The sequence below is a fragment of the Dermacentor variabilis genome, chromosome 4 (genome assembly GCF_050947875.1).
Source record: "Dermacentor variabilis isolate Ectoservices chromosome 4, ASM5094787v1, whole genome shotgun sequence".
NCBI classification, from domain to species: Eukaryota; Metazoa; Arthropoda; class Arachnida; order Ixodida; family Ixodidae; genus Dermacentor; species Dermacentor variabilis.
Window position 1 is genome coordinate 189,874,369 of NC_134571.1, and position 13,552 is coordinate 189,887,920.

General features: G+C 44.0%; 1 protein-coding gene across 2 annotated transcripts in view; it reads left to right on the forward strand.

The window, feature by feature from the left end:
• Positions 1 to 13,552, forward strand: part of LOC142580022 (luciferin 4-monooxygenase-like) — a 140,977-nt gene that overhangs the window by 55,030 nt on the left and 72,395 nt on the right. For both annotated transcript variants that reach the window (XM_075690749.1, XM_075690748.1), the window contains exons 4-5: positions 617 to 819; positions 7,301 to 7,469. In XM_075690749.1, coding sequence (XP_075546864.1) covers positions 617 to 819; positions 7,301 to 7,469 — 372 coding nt within the window. The remainder of the gene's footprint in view (positions 1 to 616; positions 820 to 7,300; positions 7,470 to 13,552) is intronic.

Below are 13,552 nucleotides of genomic sequence, written 5' to 3' on the forward strand. Positions count from 1 at the left end.
AAATAAATAACCAAACTTTGTTGAGCTGTTGATTTAACTGTTCTTTTCCTGGTTCGCAGGGGGTTCAGCAGCAACACCCACGCAATAAAATCTTTGCCCGGTGCACTTTAAGCTTTGACCAAATTAAGAGCCGTGATCAGTTCTTGCATAAGAAAAAGCCGTTTGATAGCCTTGTCCGACGTGGGAACCATGCCTTTGTTTAGGATCAGCTAGTTAGCATAAGGTGGTAAGAGTTGTTGAAAGAAGATAGTGTGCGCCACCTTCACTTCAATGTCGGAGTCTGAACACCCAGTAGCGAGCATTACAATCTATGGCGGTGTTGCACTGCTTTCCCCTTCCTGACGTGCCCTTCAATGTGAACCACAGCTTCTGCGTCCCCGGCCGTTCGTCAAACGAGGCACTGTGGTCGCACCATCGTTCGCCGTCAAGTCCGCAAACGTCACAAATACACATACACGACACTTTTCTCAGCCAATAATCCGGTTGGACCGAACCCGTGATAGCACTCTTTTGAGGTTGTACTATTCGAGATTTCCCACGTAGCCTGAAAGAAAAGTTCGAAAACAGGGGTGAATCATTTGCTATGGCACTGAAGTATTTTGTCCTTCAAAACCAGGGATACTTCGCCACTGGGGCGGCGAAAGGCTTCGTATCGACATTGACGTTTCTGGACATGGATGAGACGGAGTTCCAGAACACAACGTTGGACGACCCACGAGAATGCGTCCTCTGCATCCTGTACACATCAGGCACCACTGGTCTGCCCAAGGGTGTCGAGGTGACGCACTACGCTTTACTGGCAAACCTCGGAATGTCAAGGTATTCATCTTGAATCTGCGCAACTATGAGTCCCGGTCTCGTGCACTTTATCTTTCATTGAAATAATGTTTCTTAGAATTGTTACGCTTCGTGACAGATAAAACCAATTTTACTCCATTGCATGTTCAGACGTTACCGTCCATTTAAAAAGTGCAGCTTATTGGATTTGAAGCTGTTTAGGGGTGATGAAAAGTGTCCAATCTATTTCGCTCACAGTGCCATCGAACGGATTCATACATTCCCCTCATTTTAAAGATTTTTGCTAACTTTGCAATATTCTCTATTCGTTAAGGAAGAAAACTACGCGAGAACATAGCACCACTTACTCTCTTAGTATGCGACAACATACGTTTCATGTGAGGTTGTGACGCCTGTACAGGTCTAGAAACATAAAACTTTGTTCTTTTTGTTGCATTGATTAGTTATCTGTTGTATCTTCTTGAACGAAAGTGTTTATTATTGCGTTTTTGATTTTGATATTAAATGTTGAGCGAAGCCATACAACTCTCGTGGTTGATTCTATGGTGATGTCCCGTGCCGGCTTTATGTTTAATCGCACTTCAAGTGCGCCACGTGTCAAATAATATATTGTGTTGTTTAGGTATCTCGAAGCCCTGCATCGAATACTTTTAATACGAAAGCATTATACGGCCCATTACGCGAAAATCCGTCGACGCGACCGAATGAGGGCACCAAAAGTGGCCGAGGGCGCAAAGAGTAAAAACACGTACAAATATCCTCGGATTGACGTCAAAATTTTCAGAGTTTCCTAAACAAAATAAATGAATGACTTTGAAAAGAAAATTTCGTAAATTTCGGGCTGGGTGGGAATTGATCGCGGGCCTCCGGGGTGCGAGACGCTTCTCCTACGCCACGGTGACTCCACGGTTCTGGCTGGCTAGAGGTGTGGTCTAGTGCGTGAGTCATTGGGCATGGGATGGCGCAGCCAGCGCAGGGGAGGTAAAATCCCTTGATAATTTGAAAGTAGCGACACCCTTTGAACTCTGCCGCCGCCGCGCGACCTCCTCGCCTTCTCCTCGCCCCTTGGGCGTTCCCCCGCGGCAACCAGTTTTGCCCCGTTTTTCTGCACGACGATTGGTCTCACTGCCGTTGCCCTTTGCGACGCGCGGATCTTGAGTTTCGCTTGTGTTTTTCTTTTTCGCTCGCGCCATTTTACTCCTGAGCACGGCTGGCTCGGCGCTTTAGCTCGGCGTAGCGACCGTTGTACGGTGTGTTTCTTGCTCTATGTGCTAGAGCTATGCCGGGCTGTTGCGCATATAACCATAGATATAACTGCAGCAAGAAGCCTGAAGATGGTTATGCCGCGTTTTTATGATACCACAAGGAAAGCGTGACGGCTTGCGCAGGAAGCAGTGCCTGCATGACATTGGCCGAAAGAAGTTTGTTCCGACGAAGAACAGCGTTGTTTCGGAGCTGAGGCGTCTTTCTTATAGCTCGTAGCAAAGCATCCCGTAGTGCTGCATTTTCTTTTTATTCTTCCGGCCTGCTCACCAGCGTTTTTGTTGCGGTTGTCCTAAGTATGCTTAATATTCTGGGGCGGCTACATCACCTCGCACGTCGCTAAATGTTGTTATTGAGTCGGAAGTACAGCATTATAGATCTGCTTTGCGCCCTGAAAAAATTAGTGGCAAGTATACCCGTGATATTGCAGACGATGAGCGTTAGTTATTCAACATTGAATTTTTTTGAAAGATTTAAGACGAAAGCCTTTAGACCTCTGTTTCAAGGTCGCGTTTTAAACTGGAAGTATCACGTGACCCAAGGAAGGCCAGAGGTGACCCAAAGCATGTCCACCCCTGTATAAGAGAATGATTACCGAAGTTAATTAATGAATCATTAGTGATTGACATAAGGTAGATTAGGGAGGATTAAGGTTGATTAGAGTACATTAAAGAAGATTATGGTGGGTGGAGGAGGATTAAGACGGATTACTGTGGATTAAGGCGAAGAGTTGATTAAAGGGTATTAAGACCCATTAGGGTAGATTGGGTGCATGAACAGCGATTAGGGACGATTAAGGTGCATACAGGAATATTAAGGTCGAACAATGTGGATTAAGGTGAATTAGGGCTGATAAAGGAGTAATAATACCGATTAGGTTGGATAAAGGTAGATTAAGGTGGATTAGGGACCATGGAGATGGATTAGGTTTGATAGTGGTGGATTAGGGTGTATTAAGGTAGATTGAGACTATTAAGCAGGACTGGGTTGGATTAAGGTGCATAAATAAGGATTAGGGTGGATGCAGCAGGATTAAGGCTGATTATGATAGATTAGGGTTGATAAAGGAGGATTAAGACCGTACAGGGTAGGCTAAGGTGCATTAGGGGCGATGTAGGTTGATTAGGTTGTATTAAGGTGGATTGGGAGTATTAGCTGGATTAAAGTGGATGAATGAGCATTAAGGTGGATTAGGGTGGACTAAGGTGAATTAGAGTTCATTGAGTATTAAGACCGATTAGTCTACCATAATCCTTCTAATGCACATTAATCCACCGAATCCACATTCATCGACCTTAATCCTCCTTCATTCACTTTATTCCACCATAATACACGAAAGTCCTCCTTAATGCACCCTAATTCACCTTCATCGACCTTGATCTACTCTAACCCTCCTTAACGCACTTTAACCCTCCTTAATCAACCCTAGTGCTTCCTCATTTACTTTAATCCACCCTAATTCACTATAATCGTCCTTAATTCACCTCAATCCACCCGAATTCATACCTTAGTCCAACCTTAGTCCAACTCATTAATCCACACTAATTCTCCTTCATTCACTTTAATGCACCCTAGCCCACCATAATCCTCCTTAATGCACGTTAATCCTTCTTAATCCACCCTTATCTTTCATGCACTTTAATCCATCCTAATCCACTATAATCCTCCTTAATGCAGCTCAACGCACCTTCATCTACCCTAATCACCTTGATTGACCTTAATCCAACGTAGTGCTCCTTTATGCACCTTAATCCACTTCATTCACCCTAATGCACTTCATGGACTTTAATCCTCCTTAATACACCCGAATTCATCTTAATCCAATCACTAATCAATCATTACTTTACTAATCATTAATTCTCTCCTATACGCGGAGGCTTTGGTTCGCTTCCCGCCTTCCTTCGGTCACGCGATATTTTCTGTAGCTCACAACGGGACCTTGAAACAGAGGTCTAAGGCTTTCGCCTAATAAGCCACACACAAAGGGATGTGTCACAAGCATTACTAGATCAGACGTACGAAGTAAACCATCTGATCATGTGGTAGAAAAATTGTCTGGAGTATAGAGCTCGCCTCAAAGCTCTTTTTGCATCGGTATACCCCGTTCATACGGCTTTAAGAAAAAACCAACCTCCTCATAAACGTTGCCTCCAGCATTATCGATGCCGTTATTAGCATTTCTCAAAATTTTCAACCCCACGTGTGCACCCAACTGGCCCAAAATAACACGCCTCCATAGAATCCTGCGGCCCGGCCCGTCCGCGGGAGCCCAGGAGGAAGAGCGCGCCGTGCACAGCCGGCGGGCGAGGAGAATCTAGGAGGAAAGCGCCGTGAGGATGAAAGTGTCGCTACTTTCAAATTATCAAATCGCTTTAAGGGGAGGTGGTGTCATGTCATGTGTCTATAACGTGGCTGCGTTCACAGCACTCCTAGGTCTAAAAAGGACACGATGTTTTCCCATTCCCACGCCTGGGCAGTCCTACGCGTCCCTGCCAAATTTCTTGATAATTAAATATACCGAAATCGAGTGTTTGGGCTAAATTAAGTTAGTTCACACATCACCATCAGTCTGTATAAGATGTTATGTAGGTGTTTACCCTCATAAAACGCGTTGGTATGGTTCAATCTTGCTTCATGAGAAGGTATTTTATCACTTGCAAATGAATTTCTACGGGCGCCTTTACCGCAATACCGAGGAATTTTAGTGCGAAGCAACAAATCGGATGATGTGTAAGAAATCGCCGGTTCGAGATAATGCAATTCTACGCCTTGGGCCCGTATATTCAGAGAAACGGACATAGATTGCTCGTGAAATCCAAACATATATTCCACTAAATACAACAAATTCTGTACTTACCTTCCTAATTAATTACTTTACGGCACATATTGCCATATGTGATTTCTAGAAGGTGAGTTTGCAAGGAGTATTCATTATTGAAACGATATACCGAAACGCTATAAACTAAAGATATGTTACCGTAGCAACTCACCCAACTTTCTATTCTTTTGCAAGGCGTATTGACTTGCAATGAATTTCCAGAATGAAACCACTTGGGAGACATACGCAATGAAAGTCGCCGTAAAAATGCACGAGAGTAACAGGAACACCCCTGTATTTCGTCCCTCACTTTAAGAAATAATATTTCCAAACTGGGTTAATCCGGGAACTTCATTTCAAATGCCAAGGTACTGTAAGCTCACCAGCTACAATTCATAAATTCAAATAATTGCCGTAAGGTAAATAATTAGGAAGTTGACTAGCAAGTTTTTGTTAATACGGTGTATAGTTCATTAGATATTTCCCATTAGTAATGTCCGCCGCTTAGGAATAATTTAGCTCGAGAAACAGAAGTACGTTATGTGCCACCAACAAATTTAAAATCTACCGCAAAAATTAAAAAAAAAATTATCACCGCGTGTAAGAAGCTCTTAGCGAAGTCATGAAAGGTCAGTTTTATTTTTTCCGTTTGCCCTAAAAGTTAATTTTTCGCTTACACATCCGGCAAAATAATGCTATAATATTGAACTAGACCTAATTATGCCAGAGATGTCCAAAACTCTTGAGGATATATGCCGCCCCGCCGTTATTTACTTAATTTTCAAATAAATCTCGAATTCGCTTTTGCTAGGGGAGTGAAGTGACAAGCTAAATTAGGTGTTGGAAGGGATGAGCTAGCTTATCAGTTTGAAAATAAACTCCACACAACAACCTCTATTACCTATGCAGTATAGGTTCAGTAGGTGAGCCGCGTGACCATTCCGTATTCAGGGGGCCTCGGGGAACTCTGCACCCGAATGCCACATCACCCGAAACAAAATTCTATGCTGCGCACCCTTCACGCGCTAGAAGCGCAGCCGTCGTGCAAGTAGCAGGCACCTGGCGCGCAGGCGCGTTGGTGCAATCATTGTGCAAAGATTGTGAACACAGAGCCAGTGACTCCTATCCGCAGTTACTCCTCTTTTCGCACTGCGAACGTGCCTCGACCAAGGAAGGTGAGCGTCATGCGCTAGAACACCTAGGTATAGGCCGCGCTACTCTAATCGAACGAAAGAAGAGAAGCGAGGAGATTTAGCTCGCAAACGCGCCCATATAGAGCCGCTGCATAACGCTTCGCACCACGATAATTCTCTTCAAGGGAGTTTTGGCCGTAACTTTCGTGATAATAAATATATATTCGGCATCGGTACACGTGTGTGTAAGCTTGCTTCCGGAAGTGAAATCTGTCGCGCGAGGTACGCATATTCTGATCATTCGAGTGCGTGTACAAGTTTTTATTGCGAAAGCAATACTGCTCGCACTTTCGGCCCATCGGTGGTCGTGGCGCCTCCTTACACAGCTGCGCGTCACGTGACCGTGTGACGTCACGCCAGACCGAGAGGCGGTCTGGGGACCCGATGCCCGAACTCGCGGCATCGATGGTGGAGGCGAAGCCTTGCGCGCCGCTGCTGCGGCGCTACCGAGAGAGGGCGCTCGCTGGTGTGACGTCACGCCAGACCGAGAGACGGGGCCCCAGCTCGCGGTATCGATGGTGGAGGCAAGCCTTGCGCGCCGCTGCTGCGGCGCTACCGAGAGAGGGCTCTCGCTGGTGTGACGTCACGCTAGGAGGATAAATGGGGCTACAGCTCGGCTCCTCGCAGTGGTCGGTGCGCTGCCTTGCGCTATGTCGGATGATGTATAGCCATAAGTTTAACAAAGGGCAACCATGTCCACACCGTCAGCCGAACCAAGGCGCAGCCAAGGGTATCGCTTTCGCAATTTTCCAGGCTTAACCAAGCTAAGCCTTCAGCCAATTTTTTTGGAATAGGGAGTCGTATAGATTGCGAAATATTCTTGTTTTCCCTACAGGCACTGACCCACATGTTTCCTAATATGTGCTCTGCGCGCCTATCTCCACTAGACGAGAAACACTTGGGCGAGTTGATGGTGATTCATGTTTCGGAAATTAACAGCGCAAGGGAGACGAGGACGAAGCAAAAGAAGAACACAACAGTGGCGCTGACTCACAACTGATGATTTATTTTTCGTCTGTTTTGCGCTGTTAATTTCCGTAACATGACGCACCTATCTCCATTTCTTTTGTGCTGTAGTCTATGAATCTATGCGCTGTCTTAATATATCGAATTGAGGTACCCAGTCACTTTACATTTCACTGCTGCATATTTTTAAAGTCGGAGCGGAAATGTCTTGACCACTCACATTTCGAATTAACAGAAAGTTCGCATACTCGCTGCATTTCAGGTGGACTTTCCCGCACGACGACTCGGACGTGGTACTTTCGCCAACACCCATAACACATGGCTCCGGCTTGTTGTTCATAACATTTAGCGTCCTGTTGGGCACGAAGACTGTAGTGATGCCTCCGAAAGCCAGCTTCGAAAGCGTAATTAGTTCGGCCAGCAAGCACAAGGTGAGCGATTCGGACGTTTCCGTTGTGCTTACAAACTTTGCCTCTCAGAAAAACGAATACGAGCTATGCGGGTTCAAATGCCCATCAGCACTGCAGAAATTCCCAGGGAATGTTTGCATTGAAAATTTTGAGGACGCTTAAGGTTTTCGTTTAAGAGTGGAACTCGAAAGCCTCGAAAAATGCCGGAATGCTTCACGCTTCCCGGCAAGTGCAGTTTATGCAAACGTAATGTTCACCGGGAAATAATGGCGGTGAACGCTATGCACGAAGGCGAGCATTCTCGTTCTTTTTTTTTTTTTTTTTTGATGGTGTGCAAAGAACCGAAGGGGCCGCGCCGCTCCTGCTAAGACAGACCACAAACGGCAGCTTGAAAACACTGCCGCGTTAAAAGGGGTTTGCGTTTGAGTTTCTGTGTATTGGAATTATGTATTCTCGTGTAATCAAATTACACTACAACGCTATCAAGTCCTTAGGTTATGTGTAAGTCGTACTTGGCGATTTTGCTACGTATTTTACCTCGAGAAATTCAGTTAGTTTAGTAGTTTTCTTGTGCCACATGGAGGGCCCACGTGGTTGGGTATGCGTGGTTCGAATTGCCGAAGCGACGCCCAACGCAGAACACACTACGCAGTCGCTAGGTTTTTTTTCGACACGGGGTCCTCAGCGCTATAGGGTTAATAAGCGGCGAAGAGACTGATGTGTACATAGATGTAAAGTAGTTAAAGTAGGCTAAGACTGCTAATCGCAAGAGAATGTGCCATTGTATGCTCCGCAGCGCTTCTTCGGGCAGTTCAAGAAAGCCATTTATTATTGCTATAATAATGCATGCCCATAAGGTTTGGTAGAATGAAAGCACGAGCAAAATGTAACACGGATAAGGAAATTCTTATGGCGTAAATTTTGTTAGTGACTGTGTAAGGTTAGCAAGCGATTAGGTGTTGGACGTCAAATATGAACGGAATAAGAAATATGATAAGTAAGCTGGCGTGTATTTCTTGTTTGCTGATATCTGGACAATACTATTTGTAAGAACAGTGTATGGCATATTGCTGCGATGGCATTTCTTAAAGACACTCCTGGGGAATTTTTCTCATCGTAATCACTTTCAGCGTTGGTGTGGTGGTCCAAAAATGTTCTTCGATATGTTAGATATATGTTATTTTATTGAAACACCAAAGTTACTATGACCAGGTTTATGGACTTGACAGATTTGTTTGTCAGAATTTCGATAACAGCAGAGCTCAAACAGCCTCCATAAAGAGTTTCCTTCGCATTGTATATCTCTTAATATAAAGCAATAAAAATAATAAAAACACATTTCGACTCACGATCTACAACTGACAGAAATTCACTGGTACTGGCGGCAGTGCTCTTTACGAATCTAATATTACACTGGACGCTCACTAATGCCGACGGCTTCGCGTCGGTCTTATCTCACGCAGCGTCGAGGATGGATGGATGGGTGCTATCAGCGTCTACCTTGAAACGGGGCAGTGGGTTCCGCCACCAAGCTATTGGTTTTAGTTTACCTAATATCCTTCCTATGTTTTGAAAAGAAAGAAGGTAGGTGGGCAGGCGTCGAGGTGCGACCCCTGCAGCGCCACTGGCGGCCCTCATGAAGCTAGCCTTTTCCGACGGCTGGCTTATGGACGTCTGAGAAGGGCGCGTTTCCCAGGGCACGCTTCCTTCTAGCCAGCAGAAGTTTGTCTCGTGCTGTTTCAAGCCATGCCGCACCCGCGTACAGTTACAACACCGCGCGAAGAGCGTAACCATAATCCTTAAACGTGGCTACCGCTGTCAATATCTCATCCTTTCGGTTAAACTTTCAGTTTTGTTTACGCAATTCAATATACTAGACATATACAGCACCACGTGGTAGTCTAGATCTATAATAGACACAAAATTAATCAAAGAGATGCTGTTGGCGCTGAAAGTGCAACCCGGTTCTTATAAAAGGCCGCAGCGCAATACCCGAACACTTTCAATGGAAACCTCCGTAAGCGTACTACTTTTCGTACTCCAACATATGTGCTCTGATACTTAATTTCATATGTCCACACTGCAACTTCAGTAAAAACACATATTCACTTGAATTCGTGAGAATGCGCGTGCAATCTGAATGGGTACTTTCGCGCAACTGTCTCCTCACTATAGAGAAAATAATTGCACTCGTTCTGAGTAGTGCTAAAGTCGCAGGCTGACTATATCGAATTCGGTGCAACAGCCCGTACTACACCTTTACACTAATGAACCAGGAAAGGTGCGATCACAGCTATGCTATAAGTGCAAGTTTTTTTACCATAATATTATACAGTACCAGTCCGCTATTTCTGTTTCTATAGACTGCGACAGTCGACCATACGAGAACGGCGTGTTCTATCCATGTTTATTGCGACCATTTGGTTAAAAAGCGCAGCGTTACTGAGACAAGGACAAGACCAAACACAAAGCTACATCACATGCGCTGACTATCAACTGGTTTTACTTGCACGAATAATAATATTTTCTGGGGTTTTACGTGCCAAAACCAAGATCTTATTAGGAGTCACGACGTAGGGGGACTCCGCATTAATTTTGACCACTTGGGTTTCTTTACCGCGCACCTTGTGCACGTTACACGTGCGTTTTTGCATTTCGCCGTCATCTAAATGCGGCCGCCATCTGTTTTACCGAGTAACGCTGAGACTAGTTGTCTTTATGTTTTTATGTTTGAAATGTTTAACGTCCATGTAAAGGTTGTCGCGTTTCTATTGGTAAACTTTTCAACTTAGACGCTTGCTCAAGTAACATGTCAAAATAGAAAGTTTTCTTTTGTGACGTTCCGTGTTCTTCAGTCGTTCATTTTACTTCACAGTGACTCAGCTAAGCAGTATATTAGGGTGAAAGCCTTAAGTGGCTCTTTGCAATGGTTCGTACTCGAAAAAAGCGGCTTTTAGTCGAGTGGTTAAAAACTACCATCAACAGCAATGGCTCATACTCACATAAGATGAAGACGAGGAAATACTATCCACTGCGAAGCGGCATAGACGGCGATGTAGCAGGCCCGTGCGAGGATGCTCGCCTAGCGAGGAAAGAGGTGCGACGTCCGAGCTGGCGAGAGCAACGAAATAGATCGCGAGTGCTGTTGTATTTACCTGTAGAGAGGATGCACCGTAAGGTCTAAGAGAAACAGGTGGCGACAGTCGACTGAGTTGCCTTACCTCCGAGCCCCACACAAGCACCGGTAACTTGGTGTCTCTGTGGGATCATCGGGATTCATCCACGTCTCGGAAAGAGATATGACTCTTGCTTGCATGGGCAGGCTTTCGCCTTCTCGTCTTACAGGAGGACAGAATACTACCGACACTTTTTTCACAAAGATGGTAGTTAACATTGAAAAATTCGATGAACGTGTTTTGTTTTCTTGTTGGTAGTGATTGAGCATTGTCTGTGCAAGAATGATATCTGGATATATTCTGAACATGTGTTACCATCTTTGTCCGTTAACTGGTGGTGTGAAATAGCAAACCTCTGCGCATAATAAAGACAAGTCTTAGTGCAAAAAAACCCAGTGAGTGCGTGTCATGTTGTTTGGCGTTTCTTCGTGTTCTTGTTTTGGTCACGCTGCGTTTTAATCCAAGTACGAACGAATTCCGTCAGGATAGTATTACTGCAGAGCTTTTGGTATTCATGCTGCTACCGGCTTCGTCTTGGTGGTGTTCCAGCATGACTGCGTGACCCAGTTAAACCAGAGCCTATCCCAACGCATGGCCCTGAGTGCCACTGTTGAGAGCTCTCTGAGCTAATAAAGAGCTTGCATGATGTTGTTTCAGGTGTTATCATACCAATAAATGGAGACCGTGCCCTCTCACCACCGGCTGTTGCTGTGATAGTGCCGTTTTGTATAGCACGTACCCTTCCGGACCCTGGCATTCAATGACTCAGTTAACGCAGTCGTGCTTCTTGTAAACATTATCACGGACATATTTTCATATATCATCCCTTCGCCATGTATTTCTCGCGTTCATCGTACATCTTCGCGCCGTATCTTATTACATATTATTACGTTGCAGTGAAGGTGAACAAAATAGCGACAACTGTCAATCACGTAACTATTTATTGGCCGAACTTGTGCATATCAATACAAGCAATACAAGTAACAGTGAAGTACAACGATAATGACGAGCAAAGTCGGCGATCGTCAAATTTTTTTTTTTACTTGAATATACTGCAGGCCCTTCACGGCCCGTGCAGGAGTGGTACAGAAATGCAATGAAAAAAATTATGATGACAAGTCAATACACTGAATGCGGTTAGTAAAAGAGTCGATATTAAAGCAACTTACAATATCGTTATCGCTTGTTCCACTGGGAAATGGCCCACGGGAAAAGGGAATGCTTGTGAACATTAACACGACTTGGGGGAAGATAGATTGTTTTGGAATGATTTAGTCTGGTTGAGCATTTTGGGGGATCTTGAAGGTAACGAGAACGTGCTATCTGGAAATGACCATGGTATAATTGATCGATAAATTTTAGTCGCGAAATTGCTCTTGTCTGCGAGAGGGATTTTAGCTTTGCCCTTGCTAACAGACCTGAGATACTGGACTGCCTTTTGTAGTCCGAATATACAAACCTAATGGCTCATTTTTGTATGCGTTCTATTTTATTTATAAGGCATTTTTGACGAGGGCTGCAGATTAGATCAGCGTATTCTAGGCATGGTCTTATTAGTGTTTTCTACGCATTTAGTTTGAGGTGTGGTGGTGCTGCGCGCAGTTTCCTGTTTAAGAAGGATAGTTTGCCTATGGCTTTTTGACACATGGTCGAAATATGAGGCTCCCAGTTAAGGTTAGGCGTGAGTTTAATGCCTAGGTACTTTACCTGGTCGCATTTGTTGATTTTTGACCATCCGATCGAATATGTAAAGTTAAGCGGGAGTTTCTTATTTGTGAAAGACATGTAATATGTTTTTGATGTGTTCAGTTTCATGCCCCAAGTGTTGCACCAAGAGTAAATTGTTTGCAGTGAACTATGAAGTTCTATCTGGTCTTCTTGGTTGTGTACGACTGTGTACACGACACAGTCATCAGCAAACAGGCGCATCTGAATTGAGTTTTTAATGGAAAACTGGATATCGTTAATGTACATCAAGAACAAAAGTGGTTCCAGAACTGATCCTTGAGGTACTCCGGAGTAGACATCGAGTGGTTGTGAAAGATTATTATCGATTGAAACGCTCTGTTTACGATTGGTTAGAAAACTGTTGATCCAGGATATTATTTTATTACTAATACCAAAAGCCGATAATTTTGTGAGTAAATCCTGGTGCGGAACTATGTCAAACGCTTTAGAAAAGTCTAAACAAAAAGTTACTTAATTGGCCGTTCTTATTAAGTATGTTAGCTATGTAATGAGTTGGGTTATAGTTGACAGGCTTGATCTGAAACCATGTTGTTGTTTATATAGAAGTTCGTTTGTTTCTAGGTGAGTTATTATTGACTTAAATATTACGTGTTCTATTATTTTGCAGCATGAGCTTGTTAATGACACTGGGCGGTAGTTATTTAAATCTAATTTCGAGCCCGATTTATGTATTGGAATTATTGCAGCCTTGCACCAATCGTCTAGTAACACTGATGTTTGAAGAAAAAGAGTGAATATTTTAAATATATACTTTGATGTCCAGCTTGAGTATCGACTTAAGAATGAGTTAGAAATCTGATCGGGGCCGGTAGATTTTTTAAGATCGATCTTATGCAATAGAGACAGTATGCCCTGCTCCCTTACAGTTAATTCTTCCATAGGTATTTTGACATCGTGAGGTGTTAAAGCTGCATTTGTAGCACGTTTCGTAAAAACTGTCTGAAAGAAGTTATTCATCTCTTTAGCAATGTGTTTAGGGTCCTGAATAACATGATCCGAGATTTTGATTTGCGTTATTTTTTCTCGTTCATCTGACAAATATCGCCAGAATTTGTGAGGGTCATGCGCCATAAACGAAGGTAATGTAGTGTCAAAGAAACGCGCTTTTCCTTCTGATATTTTTTGTTTGATTGTACCCATAAGATTGTCTAACGTGCACTTGGTTCCCTTTTTCCGCCG